This window comes from Hypanus sabinus, chromosome 22 (assembly GCF_030144855.1).
Source record: "Hypanus sabinus isolate sHypSab1 chromosome 22, sHypSab1.hap1, whole genome shotgun sequence".
In the NCBI taxonomy this organism is placed as follows: domain Eukaryota; kingdom Metazoa; phylum Chordata; class Chondrichthyes; order Myliobatiformes; family Dasyatidae; genus Hypanus; species Hypanus sabinus.
The window spans coordinates 67198105-67219429 of record NC_082727.1 but is presented as its reverse complement, the minus strand read 5'-3'; the positions used below and the strand labels follow the sequence as shown (position 1 = coordinate 67219429).

General features: G+C 41.4%; 1 protein-coding gene across 2 annotated transcripts in view; it reads left to right on the top strand.

The window, feature by feature from the left end:
• cacul1 (CDK2 associated cullin domain 1) overlaps positions 1-20435 on the top strand; it is a 161174-nt gene extending 140739 nt beyond the window's left edge. Inside the window, exons 7-9 of one of the 2 annotated variants that reach the window (XM_059947960.1) lie at positions 13936-14074; positions 16315-16358; positions 18260-20435. In XM_059947960.1, coding sequence (XP_059803943.1) covers positions 13936-14074; positions 16315-16358; positions 18260-18312 — 236 coding nt within the window. In that variant the 3' untranslated portion in view covers positions 18313-20435. The remainder of the gene's footprint in view (positions 1-13935; positions 14075-16314; positions 16359-18259) is intronic. The other variant, XM_059947962.1, reaches the window with a different exon arrangement.
• Positions 20436-21325: the final 890 nt, after the last annotated feature.

The window sequence follows — 21325 nt, the reverse complement described above, 5'->3', positions numbered from 1 at the left end:
GGATCCAGGACCCATCACGGTTCAGGTGGAGCCCGTCCCATTGGTGAAGCTCCCTCCTTCCCCAGTACTGGTGCCAATCTCACATGAATTCAAACCCACTTCTCCCACACCAATCCTTGAGCCACATATTTAACTCTCTAATCTTCTTGACACAATGCCAATTTGCAGGTGGTTCAGGTACTAATCCAGAGATTACCACCTTTTTGGTTCTGCTTTTTAATTTATTCCCTAGCTGCTCAAATTCCCTCAGCAGAACCTGTTTCCTTGTTCTACCTATGTCATTGGTACCCACATAGACCACAGCAACTGCTTCTTTCCCCTCCCACTCCAAATTTCTCTGCAGGTCAGGTAAGATGTCCAGAACCTGGACCCCAGGCAGGTAACACAGCCTTCTGGACACTCTCTCCTCATGACAGAAAACTCTGGCTATTCCCCTGACTATACTATCCCCAATTACCACTATATTTTGCTTTACTTTCCTCTCTTGAATGGCTCTCTGAACTACAGTGCTACAGTTAGGTTGCTCATTCTTCCTACAGCCCCCACTCTCATCCACACAGGGAGCAAGAATCTCAGACCTGTTGGACAAGCTCAAGGGCTGAGACTCCTGCTGCACTGTCTCTTGGATTCCCACTACCCACTTCACTCGCATTTACACCCTCTTGTCCCTGATCACAGAGCGAATTTGAGGCAGCTAATTTAATGGGTGTGACTGACTCCTAAAACAGAGATTCCAGCTACCTCTCCCCCTCTCTGATGTGCCACAGTGTCTGAAGCTCAGAATCCAGGTCATCAACTTGGAGTTCCTCAAGCCCCCAACACTTGCTGTAGATAAAAGAGAGTCGAGTGTAGATATAAGACCAATACAAAATGACGCTGGAGATATTGTAATGAGAGATGCAAATATGGCAGAGGAACTTTATGCATATTTTGCATTTGTCTTCACAGTGGAAGACGTCTGCAGTATATCTGACATTCAAGAGTGTCAGGGAAGTAAAGTTTGTGCAGTGAAAATTACGACTGAGAAGGTGCTCAGGAAGCTTAATGATCTGTGGTTGGATAAATCTCCTGAACCTGATGGAATGCACCCCTGGGTTCTGAAAAAAGTAGCTGAAGAGATTGCGGAGGCATTAACAATGATCTTTCAAGAATTGATAGATTCTGGCATTGTAGCGGATGACTGAAAAATTGCAAATGGTACTCTGCTATTTAAGAAGAGTGGGAGGCACAAGAAAGGAAACTATAGACCTGTTAGCCTGACATCAGTGGTTGGGAAGTTGGTGGAATCGATTGTTAGGGATGAGATTATGGAGTATCTGGAGGCACTTGACAAGATAAGCCAAAAGCCAGCATAGTTTCCTGAAAGGAAAATCCAGCCTGACAAACCTACTGCAATTCTTTGAGGAAGTTACAAGCAGGATAGACAAAGGAGATACAGTAGACATGGTGTACATGGATTTTTAGAAGACCTTTGAAAAGGTGCTGCACATGAGGCTGCTTAGCAAGATAAGAGCCCTTGGAATTACAGGGGAGTTACTAGTATGGGTGGACCATTGGCCGGTCGACAGAAAACAGAGTGAGAATAAAGGGATCCTATTCTGGCTGGCTGCCAGTTACCTGTGGAGTTACTCAGGGGTTGGTGTTGGGGCCGCTGCTTTTTACGATGTATGTCAATGATTTGGACTACAGTATTAATGGATTTGTGGCTAAGTTTGCTAATGATACAAAGATAGGTGGAGTAGCGTGTAGTGTTGAGGAAACAGAGAGCCTGCAGAGAGACTTAGATAGTTTAGGGGAATGGGCAAAGAAGTGGCAAATGAAATACAATGTTAGAAAGTGTATGGTCATACATTTTGGTGGAAGAAATAAATGGGCAGACTATTATTTAGATGGGGAGAGAATTCAAAATGCAGAGATGCAAAGGGACTTGGGAGTCCTTGTGAAAAATACCCTAAAGGTTAACCTGCAGGTTGAGTTGGCGGTGAAGAAGGTGAATGTAATGTTGGCATTCATTTCTAGAGGTATAGAATGAAAGAGTTACGGTCTTATAGATGTGGTCACCAGAAACCACAGTGGAATCCACCAGCTTCCACATCACGCAGCTACAGCACATCACCTGATTCTGCAACATCCCAAACTTATTTAATTAGCTGCAATTGAGTGACGTTTTATTCAACCTTGCAACAGCCTTACCTGATATTTACCCGTGCCTCCCAGCCAAAGCATCAAGTTCCCACTCTTACACTGGTCCTCTCACACAGTAGCTGCTCCACTTTGGCCCTGCTGTACTTTTATTTGCTCCTTCTAATGAATCGTGAACAGATTGGTCCGCCGCAAATGCGCTGAGCCCTGCAAGACATTCCCTTTTATAATTCTTCCTGACCTGTGCAAACTTCTCCCTCTCCATCTCCCTCCCCCCCTTCCTCCCACCCCCTCCCTCTCCCTCCCATTTTTCTTTATTTGTCACATACATATATTGTGTTGTTTGCGTCAAATCAAATCAGCGAGTATTGTGGGCCAGCCCGCAGATGTCGCCACCCTTCTGGCACCGACAGAGCATGCCCACGATTCATCTACCCTAACCATATGTCTGTAGAATGTGAGAAGAAATCCACATGGTCACGGGGAGAGCGGACAGTCTCCTTACCATCTGGTGGTGAGAATTGAACCCCAATCGTACAGCTGCTTTGCACTGCCTGCAACCAGACAATGAGGGGCAATTTCTGACCTCAAAGTTCAAATTACATTTATTATCAGTGTACATAGATGTTATTATTTGCTACCTTAAGATTGATTTACTTGTGGGCATTTACAGGGAAAAAGATATGGTATAATTTTATGAAAAACTACCCATAAATACTGACAAGCAGCCAATGTGCAAAAGAAGACAAACTGCAAATGAAAGTAATACTGACAATGTGAGACCTTGAAAGTGAGTTTGTAGATTGTGAAGTCAGTTAAGAGTAGTGGTGAATAAAGTTATCCATGCCAGTTCAGGAGACTAATGATTATATGTTAATAACTGTTCCTGAAGCTGATGGTGTGGTACCCAAGGCTTCTGTAAGCTGCATTAACTGTGTTTGAAGCCCCACAACAGTTTAAGAAGCTATCTCTCTTATGACTTCTCAAGGGCATCTAGAGATGAACAATTAAACGCTTGCTCAGCCTGCAAAGCCCACGTCTCTCAAATGTAAGAGAGAAATGCAAGAGTTCCAGAACTGTCGTTTGATATGGCATCATTTGCCTGAGTGTGGCGGGGAGCCGTCTCCTGACAGGGCGTGGCGGGAAGCTGTCACCTGATCAAGGTTGGCTGAGAAACTTAATTGAGAACCTACTGCAAAAAATGTCCTGGACTTGGCAACCAGAGCTGCATCTTCCTGCTTCATTTTGTTGGAAATTTGGATGTTCAATGACGACAGCACCTTGTAGCATGGCTCCCAGTTTGAGTTAGTGTGGCATGTAACATCTATAGCAGAGGAGGCAATGAGCAGCCTGTAATAAAAGAGAACTTTGCTGCCACTGACATTCAACAATTTATCAATATCCCAGCATAATCACTGACCCAAAACTTTACCTAGACCAGTCATCCAAATACTGTAGCTACATGAACAGGCCGGAACCTGGATATCATGTGGTGAGTAGTTCTCCAAAAACTTTTTAGTATCTGCAAGGCACAAGCTCATCATGTTTTTGAATACGCTTCATTTGCCTGGATATTTGCAGCTCCAACTAGGCACAATCAGAGCAACACTATATATCAGAGAAAGCAGTTTACTTGATAATACTTCTCCCATCATGCTAAATATTTACTACTTACACTAATGCTCTAAGCATCTTAACATCTTTAAGCTACGTTATAGTATTTTGCCATGGTTATTACAGCAACACAGTTCCAAGAATTTTCAAATATAAGGGAAGCAGCCACATGGGAAAAGGGATGCTCCTTTGGGAAAGGGCAAGGGCAGCAGCCACAGGGGTAAAGGGAACAGTGCTTTGGGAAAGAGCAAGAAAAGCAGTTTTAATGGGGGACAAGTGGATGGCTGATGATTTAAGTGAGTATTTTGTGTCATTGTTCACTGTGGAAGACACTAGCAGTATGCCTGATGTTGTACCGTGTGAAGGAAGAGAAGTGGGTGGAGTTACTATTACAAGTGGAAAGGTGCTCGAAAAGCTAAAAGACCTAAAGGTACAGAAGTCACTTGGACCAGAGGAACTGCACCCTAGGGTTCTGTAAGAGGTAGTGTTGGAGATTGTGGTGGCATTGGAAATAATCTTTCAAAAATCACTGGATTTTTGGATCACTGGCATGATGCCAGAGGACTGGAAAATAGCAAATGTCACTAAAAAGGAAACTATAGACCAGTTAGCCAACCTTAGTGTTTGGGAAGATGTTAGAGTCAATTGTTAAGAATGAGGTGATGGAGTACTCGGTGACACAGGACAAGGTAGAACAAAGTCAGCATGGTTTCCTTAAGGGAAAATCCTGCCTTATGAACCTGTTGGAATTCTTTGAGGAGATTACAAGTAGGATAGATAAAGGGGATGCAATGGATGTTGTATATTTGGACTTTCAGAAGGCCTTTGACAAGGTGCCACTCATGAGGCTGCTTACCAAGTTAAGAGCCCATGGTATTACAGGAAAGTTACTAACATGGTTAGAGCATTGGCTGATTGGTAGGAGGCAGCGAATGGGAATAACAGGATCCTTTTCTGGATTGGCTGCCAGTGATTAGTGGTATTCCACTGGGGTTGGTATTGGTATCACTTTTTATGCTGTATATCAATGAATTAAATGATGAAATATATGGCTTTGTTGCCAAGTTTGCATACGATTGGTAGAGGGGCAGGTAGTGTTGAGGAAACAGTAGGATGCAGATTGGGAGAATAGGCAAGAAAGTGGCAAATGAAATACAATGTTGGAAAATGCGTGGTCATGCACTTTGGTAGTAGAAATAAATGTGCAGACTATTTTCTAAAGGGGGAGAAAATCCAGGAAACTGAGGTGCCAAGAGACTTGGGAGACCTTGTGCAGAACACCCTGAAGGTTAACTTGCAGGTTGAGTCGGTGGTGAGGAAGGCAAATTCCATATTAGCATTCATTTCAAGAGGTCTAGAATACAAGAGCAAGGATAGAAACATAGAAACATACAGCACAATACAGGCCCTTTGGCCCACAAAGCTGTGCCGAACATGTCCCTACCTTAATACTACCTAGGCTTTACCCACAGCCCTCTATTTTTCTAAGCTCCATGTAGCCATCCAGGAGTCTCTTAAAAGACCCTATCATTTCCGCCTCCCACCACCGCTGGCAGCCCATTCCATGTATTCACCACTCTCTGCGTAAGAAACTTACCCCTGACATCTCCTCTCCTACTTCCAAACACCTTAAAACTATGCTTTCTTGTGCTATACATTTCAGCCCTGGGGAAAAGCCTCTGACTATCCACACGATCAATGCCTCTCATTATCTTGTACACCTCTAACTTTTTGCTCGTCTACATCACACTGCAGCTTTAAGCAAACTTCCTCTCCATATACAACACTAACACTTTTTCGATCATCTGTAATCTTCCTCACCATACCTTGTCTGTTCATAATGCAACACATTAACATTAAAGGTGGCAGCACTATCACTGGCCACAGGGTTCCAATGGAAAAAACAACTTTCCATTATCGACACCTATTGCTAAGCCAATTTTTGATACCAATTTGCCAGCCTGCCCTCAATGCCATAAGCTCAAACTTGTGGGCCAGCTTACCACATGATATCTTGTCAAAAGGCCTCATGAAAGTCCACATAGACAACATCTAGCATACTCCCCTTATCAAAGAAAAATTTAGTAAAATCTGAGGTGGCATTTTCCATGCATTAAATAAATTTAATCTCTGTGTACATTGTCAATTCACCAGTGATGCAGGTGGATGCTTCCCTGGTGTCATGGATTATTGATTACCTGACTGGCAGACCACAGTACTTGCGCTTGCAACACTGTGTGTCAGACAGAGTGGTCAGCAACAATGGGGCTCCACAGGAGACTGTCCTGTATCCCTTTCTCTTCACCATCTACACCTCGGACTTCAACTACTGCACAGTCTTGCCATCTTCAGAAGTTTTCTGATGACTCTGCCATAGTTGGATGCATCAGCAAGGGAGATGAGGTGGAGTACAGGGCTACAGTGGGAAACTTTGTCACATGGAGTGAGCAGAATCACCTGCAGCTTAATGTGAAAAAGAATAAGGAGCTGGTGGTGTACCTGAGGAGGGCTAAGGCACCGGTGACCCCTGTTTCCATCCAAGGGGTCAGTGTGGACATGGTGGAGGATTACAGATACCTGGGGATACAAATGGACAATAAACTGGACCGGTCAAAGAACACTGAGGCTGTCTACAAGAAGGGTCAGAGCCATCTCTACTTCCTGAGGAGACTGAGGTCCTTTAACATCTGCTGGACGATGCTGAGGATGTTCTACGAGTCTGTGGTGGCCAGTGCTATCATGTTTGCTGTTGTGTGCTGGGGCAGCAGGCTGAGGGTAGCAGACACCAACAGAATCGACAAACTCATTCGTAAGGTCAGTGATGTTGTTGGGGTGGAACTGGACTCTCTGACGATGGTGTCTGAAAAGAGAATGCTGTCCAAGTTGCATGCCATCTTGGACAATGTCTCCCATCCGCTCCATAATGTACTGGTTAGGCGCAGGAGTACGTTCAGCTAGAGGCTCATTCCACCAAGATGTAACACTGAGCATCATAGGAAGTCATTCCTGCCTGTGGCCATCAAACTTTACAACTCCTCCCTCGGAGTGTCAGACACCCTGAGCCAATAGGCTGGTCCTGGACTGATTTCCACTTGGAATAATTTACTTATTATTTAATTATTTAAGGTTTTATATTGCTATATTTCTACACTATTCTTGGTTGGTGCGACTGTAACGAAACCCAATTTCCCTCAGGATCAATAAATTATGTCTGTCTGCCTGTCTGTCACATTGTAAGCAGATGAACTTCAGAACCCATTAGTTCCTAATAGCCAAACTGAAAATTATCCATATAATCTTAATGTTTTCCATTAACTAATCCATGCCATGTGGATTGTATATATTTTGCTAGTGTTCTGACAAAGAGATGAATTTAAATCCAGTGGAACAGGCAAGTAAAAAAAGTACTCTGTTAAGCGGACAACAGCCTTGTTCAGTATTCTTTTGATGGTGACCATCTAAGTAACCGACAGTATTTCTCATGCTCCTAAACCAAACCTGTTAGTTGAGAACCTCAAGAAATGAGACAATTGTAACCATATTCAAACTCCCACTTCTCTTATGAGGTGAAAAGACTGGTCCTGTTAAGAGCTTGGCTCAATAGATGTTTCACCTTAGAATTAATATATTTGGTGACCTTTCCTCTATATTTTGCAAGAATTTCCAGCAATAAGAATAGTTTTGAAATTACAGTGTACCCCCTGTCATGGCAGTTTGCAAAATGGAATTTCCCCTTAGAGCTCTCAAATCACTACACAAAAAATTGAGATATAGAATAAAAATTTTGCACTTAACATATTTAAGACAAAAAAATAGATGAAGTGCAAATGAAACAGCAAATTTTGAAAATGTTTTCAAGAGCTCACATTGCAGAAAATTGTGCTATAGTTTTCCAGGAGCATAATCCCTCTATAACATGGGGGTATACTGTACTGTAGTTTTGAGTAAGTCTTACTAAAGCTTTTCATAAATAATATGAAATATGTGTAATGACGAATAACCACTCAGGATGTGGTGCTAAGGCTTTATAAGGCACTGGTGAGGCTTCACCTTGAATATTGTGAACAGTTTTGGGCCCCCTCATCTTAGAAAAGATGTGCTGACTTTGGAGAGGGCCCAGAGGAGGTTCACAAGGATAATTCCAGGAATGAAAAGGTTATTGTATGAGGAATGTTTGATGGCCCTGGGCCTGTACTAGCTGGAATTCAGAAGGATGAGAGGTATCTCATTGAAACCTTTTGAATGCTGAAAGGCCTAGACAGAGTAGATGTTGAACAGATGTTTCTGATGGCGGGGAGAGTCTAGGACGAGGACACAGTCTCAGGATAGAGGAAGCCCTTTTAAAACAGAGATGCGGAGAAATTTCTTTTGCCAAACTGTGGTGAATTTGTGGAATTTGTTGCCGCATGCAGCTGTGGAGGCCAGGTCATTGGGTGTATTTAAGGAAGAGATTGATAGATTCTTGATTGGACATGAAATTAAAGGTTTATGGGGAGAAGGCTGGAAACTGGGGTTGAGGAAGAGATTTAAAAAAAAAGGGATCAGCCATGATTGAATGGAGGAGCAGACTCGATGGGCCAGGTGGCCTAATTCTGCTCTCACGTTTTATGGTCTTATAAAACCATAAGATATAGGAGCAGAATTAGGCCATTTGGCTCATTGGAATGCTACAAAGGAATGTAATGTTTTGTGCTTTGTTGAGACCTGGCTGACAGAGGAGATACCGGTCACATCATCGAGCTCTCTAGGTTCTTCCTGTTCTGGGCTTTCAGGTCAAAAAACCTCTCTGGGAAGATTAAAGGAGGTGGGGTATGCTTCATGGTCAGTAATGCCTGGTGTGACCCCGGAACATGCATGCCCACAAATCCTATTGTTCCCCAGATCTGGAATACGTGGTGCTGCTGTGTGAACCTTTCTGGCTGCCTGCGGATATCACGGCTGTTATTATCACAGCTCTGTATATTCTGCTGCAGACTAATACTGACCTGAGTCTCAAGGAACTGTATGAGACCATCAGCACCCTGGAGACTGCACACCCGGAGGCTGCCTTCATCATCGCCAGTGACTTGAGCATCACTGTATAAAGTCTTTCTGAAGTTTTGCCAACACATCCAGGTGAGCACGCAGGGAAAGCATACTTGACCCCTGCTGGTCTCCCTTTTGCAATGTTTAAAAAGCGCACCTTTGCCCCCATGTGGAAAATCAGAACATTTCTGCATTTTGCTACTGGCTAAGTACAAGCAGAAGCTGAAACAAGAGGTGGCCACTGTTGGTCCAACCATTCAGCCTCCATGCTACAGGACTGCTTTGATGATGTCAACTGGAATGTCTTCCATGATGAGAGTATCTCTGAATTCACGGATAGGGTCATGAGTTTCAAACGGAAGTGCATTGAGGAATGTTGTCCTTCAGAAATTGGTCAGGGTCTATCCAAACCAGAAATCCTGGATCAGCAATTCTGTGCAAGCAGCACTTATGGCGCGACACAGAGCTTACATTGCTAGTAATCAGCTGCAGCACAAGAAATGTAGCTATGATCTGTGCAAAGCCATCAAGGCAATGAAAGAACAATACAGGAACAAGATTCAGACTCAACTTCCACCAACAACACATGCAACTTATGACAAGGTCTGCACACCATCAAAGACTTCAAAGCTAAACGCAGTGCAGTTTCCATCATCGTTGCTTCTCTCCCAGACGAGCTAAATCTTTTTTACACTCAATTCAATGTTGCCGACACTGGGCCCCTGAGGAGACCTGCAACACAGGTGTATCCAATGAGTGGACATTTGCATGGCTGCAGGACCGGATGGCATCCCAGGACAGGTACTCAGGATGTGTGTGGCACAACTGGCAAGTGTGTTTACAGACATTTTTAATCTCTCACTCTCCCAATATCGAATGTTCTCCTGCTTCAAAACATCCACCATTGTTCTATACCTAAAAAGACCAAGGTAACATGTCTGAACGACTGGCCTCCTGTCACACTCACCTCAATAATAAACAAATGCTTTGAGAGGCTGATCAAGGATTACATTCTAACCCACATTGGACCCCTTACAATTCACCTACCAATAGAATCGATCGACAGATGATGCATTAGCCACAGCTCTGCACAGCGTCCTTACATATCTGGTGAAGGATGCTTATGTGAGAATGCTGTTCTTGAACAACAGTTCAGCATTCAACACCGTAATTCCCTCCAGGCTTGACAAGAAGCTCAGAGACCTCGGTCTTCACCTGCCTTGTGCAGCTGGATCCTGGACTTCCTGTCAGATTGCTGGCAGGTGGTAAGAGTGGGCTCCTTCACCTTTGCCCCTCTGACCCTCCACACAGGTGCCCCTCAGGGCTGTCCTAAGCCCCTCCTTTACTCCCTGTATACCCATGACTGGGTCAACACCCACAGCTTCAATCTGCTAATTAAATTTGCTGATGACACTACACTGATTGGGCTAATCTCAAATAATAATGAGGCAGCCTACAGAGAAGAAGTCTTCACCCTAACACAGTGGTGTCAAGAAAACAACCTCTCCCTCAATGTCGCAAAAACAAAGGAGCTGATTGTGGATTACAGAATGAATGGAGGCAGGCTAGCCTCTATTGACATCAATGTATCTGGGATTGAGAGGGTGAACAACTTTAAGTTCCTCAGCATACAAATCACTGAGGCTCTCGTGGTCTGAACGTACCAGCTGTGTGGTGAAAAAGTCACAACAGCACCTTTTTCACCTCAGACGGTTGAAGGAGTTTGGTGTGGGCCCCCAAATCCTAAAAACTTTCTATAGGGGCACAATTGAGAGCATCCTGATGGGCTGCATCACTGCCTGGTATGGGAACTGTACTTCCCTCAATTGCAGGACTCAGATTTTTGTGAGAGAGGTGTGCGGACAGCTCATGAATCGGTAGATGTGAACTTCCTGCTATTCAGGACATCTACAAAGACAGGTGTGTGAAAAGGGCCCGAAGGATCATTGGGGACCTGAGTTACCCCAACCACAACTGTTCCAGCTGCTACCATCTGGGAAATGGTACCATAGCTTATAAGCCAGGACCAACAGGCTCTGTCTTCCACCAGGTCATCAGACTGCTTAACTCATATTGACACAACTATATTTCTGTGTTATATTGACTATCCTGTTGTACATACTATTTATTATAAATGGAGACGTAACATAAAGATTTTTACTCCTCATGTATGTGAAGGATGTAAGTAATAAAGTCAATTCAATTCAACTCAAATCATTGAGTCTGCTCTGCTATTTCATCATGGCTGATCCATTTTTTCTCTCAGCCCCAATCTCCCGTCTTCTCTTCATATCTCTTTGTTCCCTGATCAATCATGAATCTTATCAACATCTGCCTTAACTCTACATAAAGACTTGGCCTCCACAGCTCCCTGTGGCAAAGAATTCCACAGATTCAGTACTCTCTGGCTAAAGAAATTCCTCCTCACCCTGTTCTGGAAGGACACCCCTCTTTTCTGAGGCAGTCCTCTCTGGTCTTAGACTTTCCCACCATAGGAAATATCCTCTCAACATCATTTTGTCAAGACCTTTCACCATTTGACAGGGTTCAATGAGGTCACCCCTCATTCTTCTGAATTCCAGCGAATAGACAATAGGTGCAGGAGTAGGCCATTTGGCCCTTCGAGCCAGCACCTCCATTCACTAAGATTATGGCTGATCATCCACAATCAGTACTCCGTTCCTGCCTTCTCCCCATATCCCTTGACTCTGCTATCTTTAACAGCTATATCTAACTCTTTCTCGAAAGCATCCAGAGATTTGGCCTCCACTGCCTTCTGAGGCAGAGCGTTCCACAGATCCACTGCTCTCTGAGTGAAAAAGTTTTTCCTCAACTCCGTTCTAAATAGCCTACCCCTTATTCTTAAACTGTGGCCTCTGGTTCTGGACTCCCCCAACATCGGTAACATGTTTCCTGCCTCTAGCATGTCCAATCCCTTAAGCTTATATGTTTCAATCAGATCCCTTCTCATCCTTCTAAATTCCAGTATATACAAGCCCAGTCACTCCAATCTTTCAACATATGACAGCCCTGCCATCCCTGGAGTTAACCTTGTGAACCTACACTGCACTCCCTCAATAGCAAGAATGACCAAAACTGCACACACTACTCCAGGTGTGGTCTCACCAGGGCCCTATACAACTGCAGAAGGACCTCTTGGCTCCTATACTCAACTCCCCTTGTTATGAAGGCCAACATGCCATTAGCTTTCTTCACTGCTTGCTGTACCTGCATGCTTATTTTCAGTGACTGATGAACAAGGACCCCTAGATCTCACTGTACTTCCCCTTTTCCTAACTTGACACCATTCAGATAGTAATCTGCCTTACTGTTCTTGCCACCAAAGTGGATAACCTCACATTTATCCACATTAAACTGCATCTGTCATGCATCTGTCAACTCAACCAACCTGTCCAAGTCGTCCTGAATTCTCATAACATCCTCCTCACATTTCACACTGCCACCCAGTTTTGTGTCATCTGCAAATTTGCTAATGTTACTTTTAATCCCTTCACCTAAATCACTAATGTATATTGTAAATAGCTGTGGTCCCAGCACCGAGCCTTGCAGTACCCCACTAGTCACTGCCTGCCATTCTGAAAGGGACCCGTTAATCCTTACTCTTTGTTTCCTGTCTGCCAACCAATTTTCTATCCACATCAGTACCCAACCCCCAATACCATGTGCTCTAATTTTGACCACTAATCTCCTATGTTGGACCTTATCAAAGGCTTTCTGAAAGTCCAGGTACACTACATCCACTGGCTCTCCCTTCCATGGTTACATCCTCAAAAAATTCCAGGTTAGTCAAGCATGATTTCCCCTTCGTAAATCCATGCTGACTTGGACCGATCCTGTGTTATCAGATGCTCTTCATATGACAAGCCAATCAGTCCTGCAGTCATTTTTCTGAACCTCTTTTTTTGAACCCTTTCCAGTTTCAGCACATCCTTTCTAAGATAAGGGGCCCAAAACTGCTCACAGTACTCCAAGTTAGTCTCACCAGTGTTTTATAAAGTCTCAACATTACATCCTCGCTTTTATCCTTGTCTAGTCGTCTTGCAATGAATGCTAACATTGCATTTGCCTTCCTCACCACAGACCTAACCTGCACAGAGATCATGACCCTTTCTTCTCTGGGAGTTACTTTTTCTTTTATGGTTCACCTGTTTTATTTTTTGCTGTTATTAAATAATGAATAACTCATGATGACAATCTTAATTCATTGAAATTCCTTCCCATGTATGCAGGGCAAATTGTGAGCTTCTCAGAAAGAGGAAGGATGCAAAATGAGCAAAATATCAAATTCCCAAAAGAAGTCTTAACTGTGCGAAGGCAGGCAGAATTTCTGATCATTTAAAATATTTACATGATTTCAAATTACCTCTCATTCAAAATTATTGCATTTTTTGGAACAGTTTTGTACAGTTTTGGAACAGTTTTGCTTTGTACAGTTGCTACAATAGCTGTGTTAATGAGAATGCACTGAATTTGATGTTTTGTATCTTATGGAGAATCATTTAATGTTAAGTTAGAATAGAAACTAGAGATGACAATTCCAGAGGAGGCTTTTTTGACCCTTGATGCTGATAGCAAAATCAGTGTGATAAGTACAAAGCTCAGAGACAATAACTCTTTATATAACGAAACTCCATATAGCAAAAACCAGCTTTTTCCAGTTGCTCAAGCTATGAAACCTGTAGCTAATTGGTATTCAGTTACTATTTTTATTTGTTTCAATATTAATTTAGAAAATAAATCTTAAGTTTTATTATGGCTGTCTCTTCAGTTATTATGAGGTAGTCAGCCTCGCATGTGAAATGTAATGCATTCCATTAACTAGATGAATTTGTTTTCTTTTTTCGCATACTTTATTTCTGAGCGCTAAGTTGAGTAAGGTGTTTGCAAATATGAAATGTGATATAATTCATGGGAATTTCATCTTGTCTCCATTTCAAAAGGAGATGTGGAAGGGGAAACCTGATGAATTTTTCATACCCATATTATTGCAGAGAAGTTGTCAAAGGCATGTAGTCTTCGTGCAAAACTAGAAAAAAATACATTTTATGCTGTTATTTTGTAACAAATCACATTTAATACTGACTATGCTGTTCAATAATGATCTTGTTTATTGTAAGTGTATTTTTCTTTTAGATTGGGCACAGCTGGCACCAAGTCTCTTTTCTAAATTCATCCCAAATATCCTTCCCCCTGCATTGGAATCCAAACTGTCAGAATATGCCGCTGAAGACCAAAAACTCCAGCGCGAATTAATACAGAATGGCTTTGCAAGGTAACATAAGGGCACTGGTCTACAAATCCTTCATTAATAATAATCCTTATTAATGCAAAGATAGTGTGCTCTGTTCATGGTGCTATTGTGTCAGTGCTCCAGTGTGATGCCAAGCCAAACTATACAGGTTCACTGCCAACTCCCACATAACAGCAGCCTGTTTGAAATCTGCAAACATTATGGGAGATGGGAATTCTGATTTTTGTCTTCTGCATACTGGCATAATTATAGAATAAATTCATGATTGTTCTGTTTTTTGCTTCACTAGCCATTTGAACTACAGGCAGTATTGTTCATTTTTGCAATTAAATATTAAAGGTAATTTGTTTATGAGTAATATTGACCAGCTTGCTGGCTATCACAGGAAATAATTTGGATGTAATCGAGATATCCATCCAAAAGTTTGTTTCCTGAGTTTTTCACTTTCAGTGATTTTGCTATGAGCAATGTGCCTTACTGTAGTGACCAAGTTTACCTTTAATGTGATTTTATGCTCATTTTCAATGTAATTTTAGAAAACCTAAGAATTCAATAAGAAGATGTTTAAAGTGGACAAAAATTAGTCCCTTTTAATTTGGGAAGTGCCTCATCCTTGATCACTCTTAGCGGTTACTATGTTTTTTGTTACATGGTACGACTGGGACCCTGCTAAACTGAAACTTGTATTTGCTTCTTTTTACACATCTCCTCTTCCATCTGCTCCCACCCCACTGCACCGCCAAAGCAAAACTTCATAACCTTCCAGTTGTGTACCCTGACTTACTGCACATCAGTCCCAACCCACTTCAGGTTACTTAGGTGTCTGATATGGTCTCTGTGAGGGTCAGTCCTCAAAGGCAGATTTTTCTCTGTACACTGGATACCAATTGAAGGAAATGATGCAGCTCTCTTAAAGTTTGCAGTAATAGACTTACAGCCAGAAGGACGTTTTGGAAGTAACAAACAATAACACACAGTGCATCTGTCATAGCACTCAAGGCCATAAATCCTAAAACTAAAACACTGTACTACATTGCAGTCTCCTTAAGTTTACTGAAATATGCAAGAGAATATACACTCAGTGGCCATTTTTTTTTAGGTACTTCCTGTACCTTATAAAGTAGCATCTGAGTGCATGTTTGTGGTCTTTTGTTGCTGTAGATCATCCACTTTAAGATTCAATGTGTTGTGCATTCAGAGATGCTCTTTTGCACACCTGAGTTACTGTCATCTTCCTATCAGCTTGAACCAGTTTGGCTACTTTCCTCAGATCTTTCTTGCTAACAAGGCTCTTTCACACCATTCTCTGTAAACTCTAAAGGATGTTGTGCATGAAAATCTCAGGAGACCAGTTTCACCGTCTGGCACCAATGATCATTCCACAATCAAAGTCACTTAAATCACATTTCTTCCCCATTCTGATGTTTGATCTGAATAACAACTGAACCTCTTGGCCATGTCTGCATGCTTTTATGTATTGAGTTGCTGCCACATGATTGGCTGATTAGAGATTCACGTTATTGGGTAGGTGTACTGGTGGGCCTAATAAAGTTATGACTGACCGAATTTTATCAATTACAAATTTGATAATTTAGAAGAACATCAGTCAGCTGCTAAAAATGTGATATATTTAGGCCAAAACAAAGAGTTGAATGTACATCCTAATTCAAGATTGCAACATTAGTTTTTAACTCAATGAGAGTTTGTGAGTGAGGCATTTGTCATTTTGAAATAATGAAAATACAAACCAGAATATATGTTTCATCACTTTATGCAAGATTCACGTTCTTGATGAATTTGAGAATGTTAAAAGTGATGTTAGTATGATAAGAGCACGTGGAAATTTAAACTGTTATTTAGTGAGGGTCAATTCTTCACCCTTTGTAACTTGATACCTTACTTTAAGTCTTGTTGCATCACTCAAGGTTCCTTTGCCAGTTAACTTCAATAGTTGACTACCTGTTTGTTCCCTTTTGTCCTACTGGTCTTAGGAGGGAGGAGGATGAAGGCAAGATGGTACTAACAAAGCCATGTCATAGGCCTGACCTCTGGAGCACTTCCAACATTTCTCTTTCTATTTGTATCCAATGTCCTTCCTTTCAATAAGGAAATGGATGTCAAATTTCTCAAAGCTGCACTCATAACAAGTATTCAATTAATTTATGCAAACATGGTATTTATTTTCATTCATACAAGAGATTGAGCTGTTCTGATCAGGGAGGGTTTTTTAATGTTAATTTTCTGGTTTCTCGTTTCATTAGAGGGGACCAATCACGAAAAAGAGCTGGAGAAGAACTAATATTCAGTGAGTAACTCAAATCTTGAATATGAGTTTTCAAAGTTTGTTCTAATGGCTGTATGTGGTATGTAAATTATACATAACTTCCACCAGTTTGCACCCTTTTCATTCACTGCAAAAGATTACAAACTTTAAAATTGTGCAGTACATGATTTCTAAATACATAGAAACATAGAAAACCTACAGCACAAAGCTGTGCCGAACATGTCCTTTCCTTAGAAATTACTTAGGGTTACCTATAGCCCTCTAGTTTTCGAATTTTCATGTGCCTATCCAGGAGCCTTATAAAAGACCTTATTGTATCCACCTCCACCACCGCCGCTGCCAGACCATTCCACGCACTCACCATTCTGTGTAAAAAAAAACTTATCCCTGACATTTCCTCTGTACTTACTTCCAAGCACCTTAAACCTGTGCCCTCCTGTGGCAACCATTTCAGCCCTAAGAAAAAGCCTCTGACTATCCACCCGATCAATGCCTCTCATCATCTTATATACATCTATCAGGTCACCTCTCATCTTCTGTCACTCCAAGGAGAAAAGACCGAGTTCACTCAACCTATTCTCATAAGACGTGCTCCCCAATCCAGGCAACATCCTTGTAAATCTCCTCTGCACCTTCTATGGCTTCCACATCCTTCCTGTAGTGAGGCAACCAGAACTGAGCACAGTACTCTCCAAGTGGGGTCTGACCAGGGTCCTATATAGCTGCAATATTACCTCTTGGCTCCAAAACTCTATCCCATGGTTGATGAAGACCAATGCATCGTATGTCTTCTTATCCACAGAGTCAACCTGCGCAGCAGCATTGAGTGTCCTATGGACTTGGACCCCAAGAGTCTTACCATTAATACTATATTCTGCCATATTTTACCTACCAAAATGAACCACTTTACACTTATCTGGTTTGAACTCCATCTGCCACTTCTCAGCCCAGTTTTGGATCCTATCAATGTCCTGCTGTAACCTCTGACAGCCCTCCACACTATCCACAACACCCCCAACCTTTGTGTTATCAGCAATTTACTAACCCATCCCTTCACTTCCTCATCCAGGTTATTTATAAAAATCAGAAAGAGTAGGGGTCCCAGAACAGATCCCTGTGGCACACAACTGGTCACTGACCTCCATGCAGAATATGACCCGTCTACAATCACACTGTGCCTTTTGTGGGCAAGCCACTTCTGGATCCACAAAGCAATGTCCCCTTGGATCCCATGCCTCCTTACTTACTGAATAAGCCTTGCATGGAGTACCTTATCAAATGCCTTGCTGAAATCCATTTATGTTACATCTACTGCTCTAGCTACATCAATGTGTTTAGTCATATCCTCAAAATTCAATCAGGCTTGTAAGGCACGACCTGCCTTTGACAAAGCCATGCTGACTATTTATTCCTAATCATATTGTGCCTCTCCAAATGGTCATAAATCCTGCTTCTCGGGATCTTCTCCATCAACTTACCAACCACTGAAGTAAATACCTTGTCTTATTAGGAGTGGACAAGACTTTGCAGTGGTGGAGGATTGTCAATTGAAAATGTCTTTTTATTTCTTATAATCTCACCTCACTGGTGTTAATAAAATTGTACTGGCATGTCATTCTTCGTTGTGTCGAGAAAATAATTAAAAAAAAATGACTCATAAAAGTCTCATTAAGCTGGTTCCAGGAAGATCCTGTATTCGGAATTCTGGCAAATGAACTTGAATAGAAAATAGAGCAGATCTTTCTGAGAACTACTGTATTTTTGAGCACAATTTGACCTTGGATTTCTAATCTTACTTCAACATCAAATTTTTGGCAATTGAGTTAATTTGGTTTCCATCAGAACAATCTCTTGGATATATTAGACTACTACAAAATGTCACAGTTATGTGCTTATTGTTACTTGTTCCTATTTTATTTTAGATGGGTCATCATCTTTATCATCGTCATGTGCAAATGCTAGAGGATTCAGATAGTGAAGACCTGTTTTTTGTATTGCCTTGGAAGGACTGAACGTGAAGGTGCAAGGACTGTAGAGGAGTAACACAATGAGGAGAACGGAAGCTTAGGCCTGTTTTCATCTTGCCCTTAAAACAGATGCCATCTTTTAAGTTTTTTGTTCCTGAAGATCATGCTGCTAATAGACTCTTTCCACTGGCTCATAATGTGCTCCCCTTACCTGGACCTCTTACATACTGGTTCCCCTTAAACAAAATCCAGCACTCTGCCAATGTTTTTAAAATGGGGTGTAGTCTTTTTTTGTAAGAAGCTCAGTTTTCTCCCACTTTAACCATGTTTGTGACTGCTGTTTGTCATCTAAAATACTCCCTATTTTTCAACATCTTTCAGAATTTAATTTTTTTTATTTCTAAGTCATTGCAGGTAAGGTGGTACTGGAATTGGTTATTACACAGGAATCACATCTTCATCAAATTGCTCCTAAAGTATTAAACAAATATCCTGATAATATCTCAACTAAATTTAATTCCAATGTCCATGCAATTTCATTTGATGGAATTGAAGTTCAAAGTTAAATTTATTATCAGAGAACATACATTTCACCACATGCAATCCTGAGATACTTTTTCTGTGGGCATAATTATTGCACAATTGTGAAAACCTGTCACATCCTAAGTATGTTGACCTCAAAATAATTTATCCAATAAAAGGTTTGAGAGGATTATTCAATGTAGCTTGCTTAGCAATTGTCATAGCTTGTATAGGAAAACCCAACGACATTGTTTTAATTGAGTCCAGTACCACTCAATTTATATTAACATTACTAAATAATTAACATTGCAGAGTGTCATAATGATTAATCTTGCTATTGAAGTTATTTTGGCTGTGTGAAAGATCTGCCATGTTATTTATTAGATTATTTCCTTCATGGTCACCTCATCTGGTAGATCAAGTGACTCTAGAATATATACTTTTTCGCCTGCACAGTTTGTTAGTTTAAATTTGAGTTTATTAAAGTGGTATTGCATGTAATGAGATCGCTTTCAATTTCACCCATTTTCACTATTAAGGTTAGTCATCTAGAGAAAAGGAATGCAGAGGCCAAGTTAAGATGGGACTTCCTGTTTAAGATGGCGCTACTGAAGACATGCAACAGCTTACTGGTAGTTCAAGAGCAAAAGAATTCAATTAAAACCATTACTAATTACACTTTTTTTGAAGTAAATGGTGGTAACCTATCACTGCAAGCAATAAAGTGAGTGTAGCAAAACGAATTCGCGGGGTGTGCCCTACTGGTGCGCTGCAAGTTTGACGCAGTTGGAACCTTGCTGGTTGGAGTAGATGATTTGGAGGGGAGAAGACGGACAGAGGAGCCCTTATGCCAGTCCAAATAACCTGGGTACGAAGGTGGATTGCTCTAAACACTGAGCTGATTGGAGAGATCGAGCGGCTTCTTCAACAGTGAAATCTAGGTCAAAAGCAAATCGACTGGCAGTATGTCAAGGAGCGATTCACCGCAGCGAAGCTCAGGTCTAATATGAGGTACAGTCCCCTGTTTGGAAAATCTGAATGCTGGCCCATTTAGATTATAAAGTCAGGGTCTCGAGAGTCAGACATGGTTGGATTGTTCTGGGCGCCGAGCCTATTTGCAGGGGTTGAGAACAGCTCCTTCAGCAGTGAAATTCAGGCATGTAGTGATTCACCGACAGTGGAGCCCGGGTCCTTGTATGAGGTTCAGACAATTTAAAACGCTGGCCCACATAGTCTGGGGGCTTCTCTCTCTGTTATCCCAAGGCTGTGAGCCTGCCCTCAGATGCTGTGCTTCCTGCAAACTTTGCAGTGATTTGCCACACTAATATGATGTGCTGAATACCGAGGCTTTGGGCCTACTCTGAGCTGTCTGGGGATTTGGATCTAAAGACTCAGTTTGGTTCGGAATGCTGTTGTTGCTCGCTTCACTTTTTGATATGACATGTTTTGTTGTTTTTTTTTCCTTCTCTGTGGGTACTGAGGGTTTGGTCTTATTTTTTTAATTGGGTTCTTTCAGGTTCCTTGCTTTTCAACTGCCTGTAAGCAAACAAATCTCAAGGTTGTATAACTTATACATTCTTTGATAATAAATGCACTTTGAAACTTGAAACTTGAAACGCATGAATGAAGGTGTACTGTTAATTACACATATAGTAATCATGGTTGATGTATAACTTTCTAAGTTGATTTCATATGATTGTAAAATTCTTTTTAGGAAAAAGGTATAAGAAATTATGATTAGTATCTTGGGAATTGACCAACTCTTCCTCACCTGCCTATAAAGATTATTCCAATTGTGCAATAAAACCCAAAATTGACTTTGGATATTATGGCACATTTACATTCACATATATAACCATTTTAATAACTCATCCAAACACCAGTCTGTTTACATATGTATTGAATCTTCAAGGTGTAAGAGTCAAACAGAGAGAAAAGAAAATTTAAAGGGACTTTTTCCATATCGTAAAAGTGGGTAAGAACTGAAAATGTTGGCAGAGTTGAGAGTACAAGCCTTGTTAAATTAATGTACTTAGTGAGCATTGTAGATAGTGATATGCAGGGCAAATGCTGAAATTATTGTTATGATGCAACTACTCTAATAATTCTCTCAACTTGCTCACTTTTCTAAAGCATAGGACGAGTTTTAAATTTGTGAATGAGCTATTCTTAATATGAAAAATTGTGGTATATATCCCAAGTTTCGGTTATCACTTTGAGCATAACAACAATAAGGAGCTGTCAGTGAACACAACAGAAGTGAGCACTTGAGTCTTCTGGGTTGATTTGAATAAACTTAAGATCGTAGCAGACCTACAGAAAAACTTTACTTCTGTTCCAGGTCTTTCTAAGTTTCTAACACTCTTTTGAAAGCAATTTCTAAAAATAATTGTTCCCATCTTTGCTAGTCCAATGCTCACTTTTGTTATTGTGGAATTCTCATGCTGTATCTGTTCTCTTTATTGTCATACACTTTGCCTTTACAAAGCTGAGACTTTG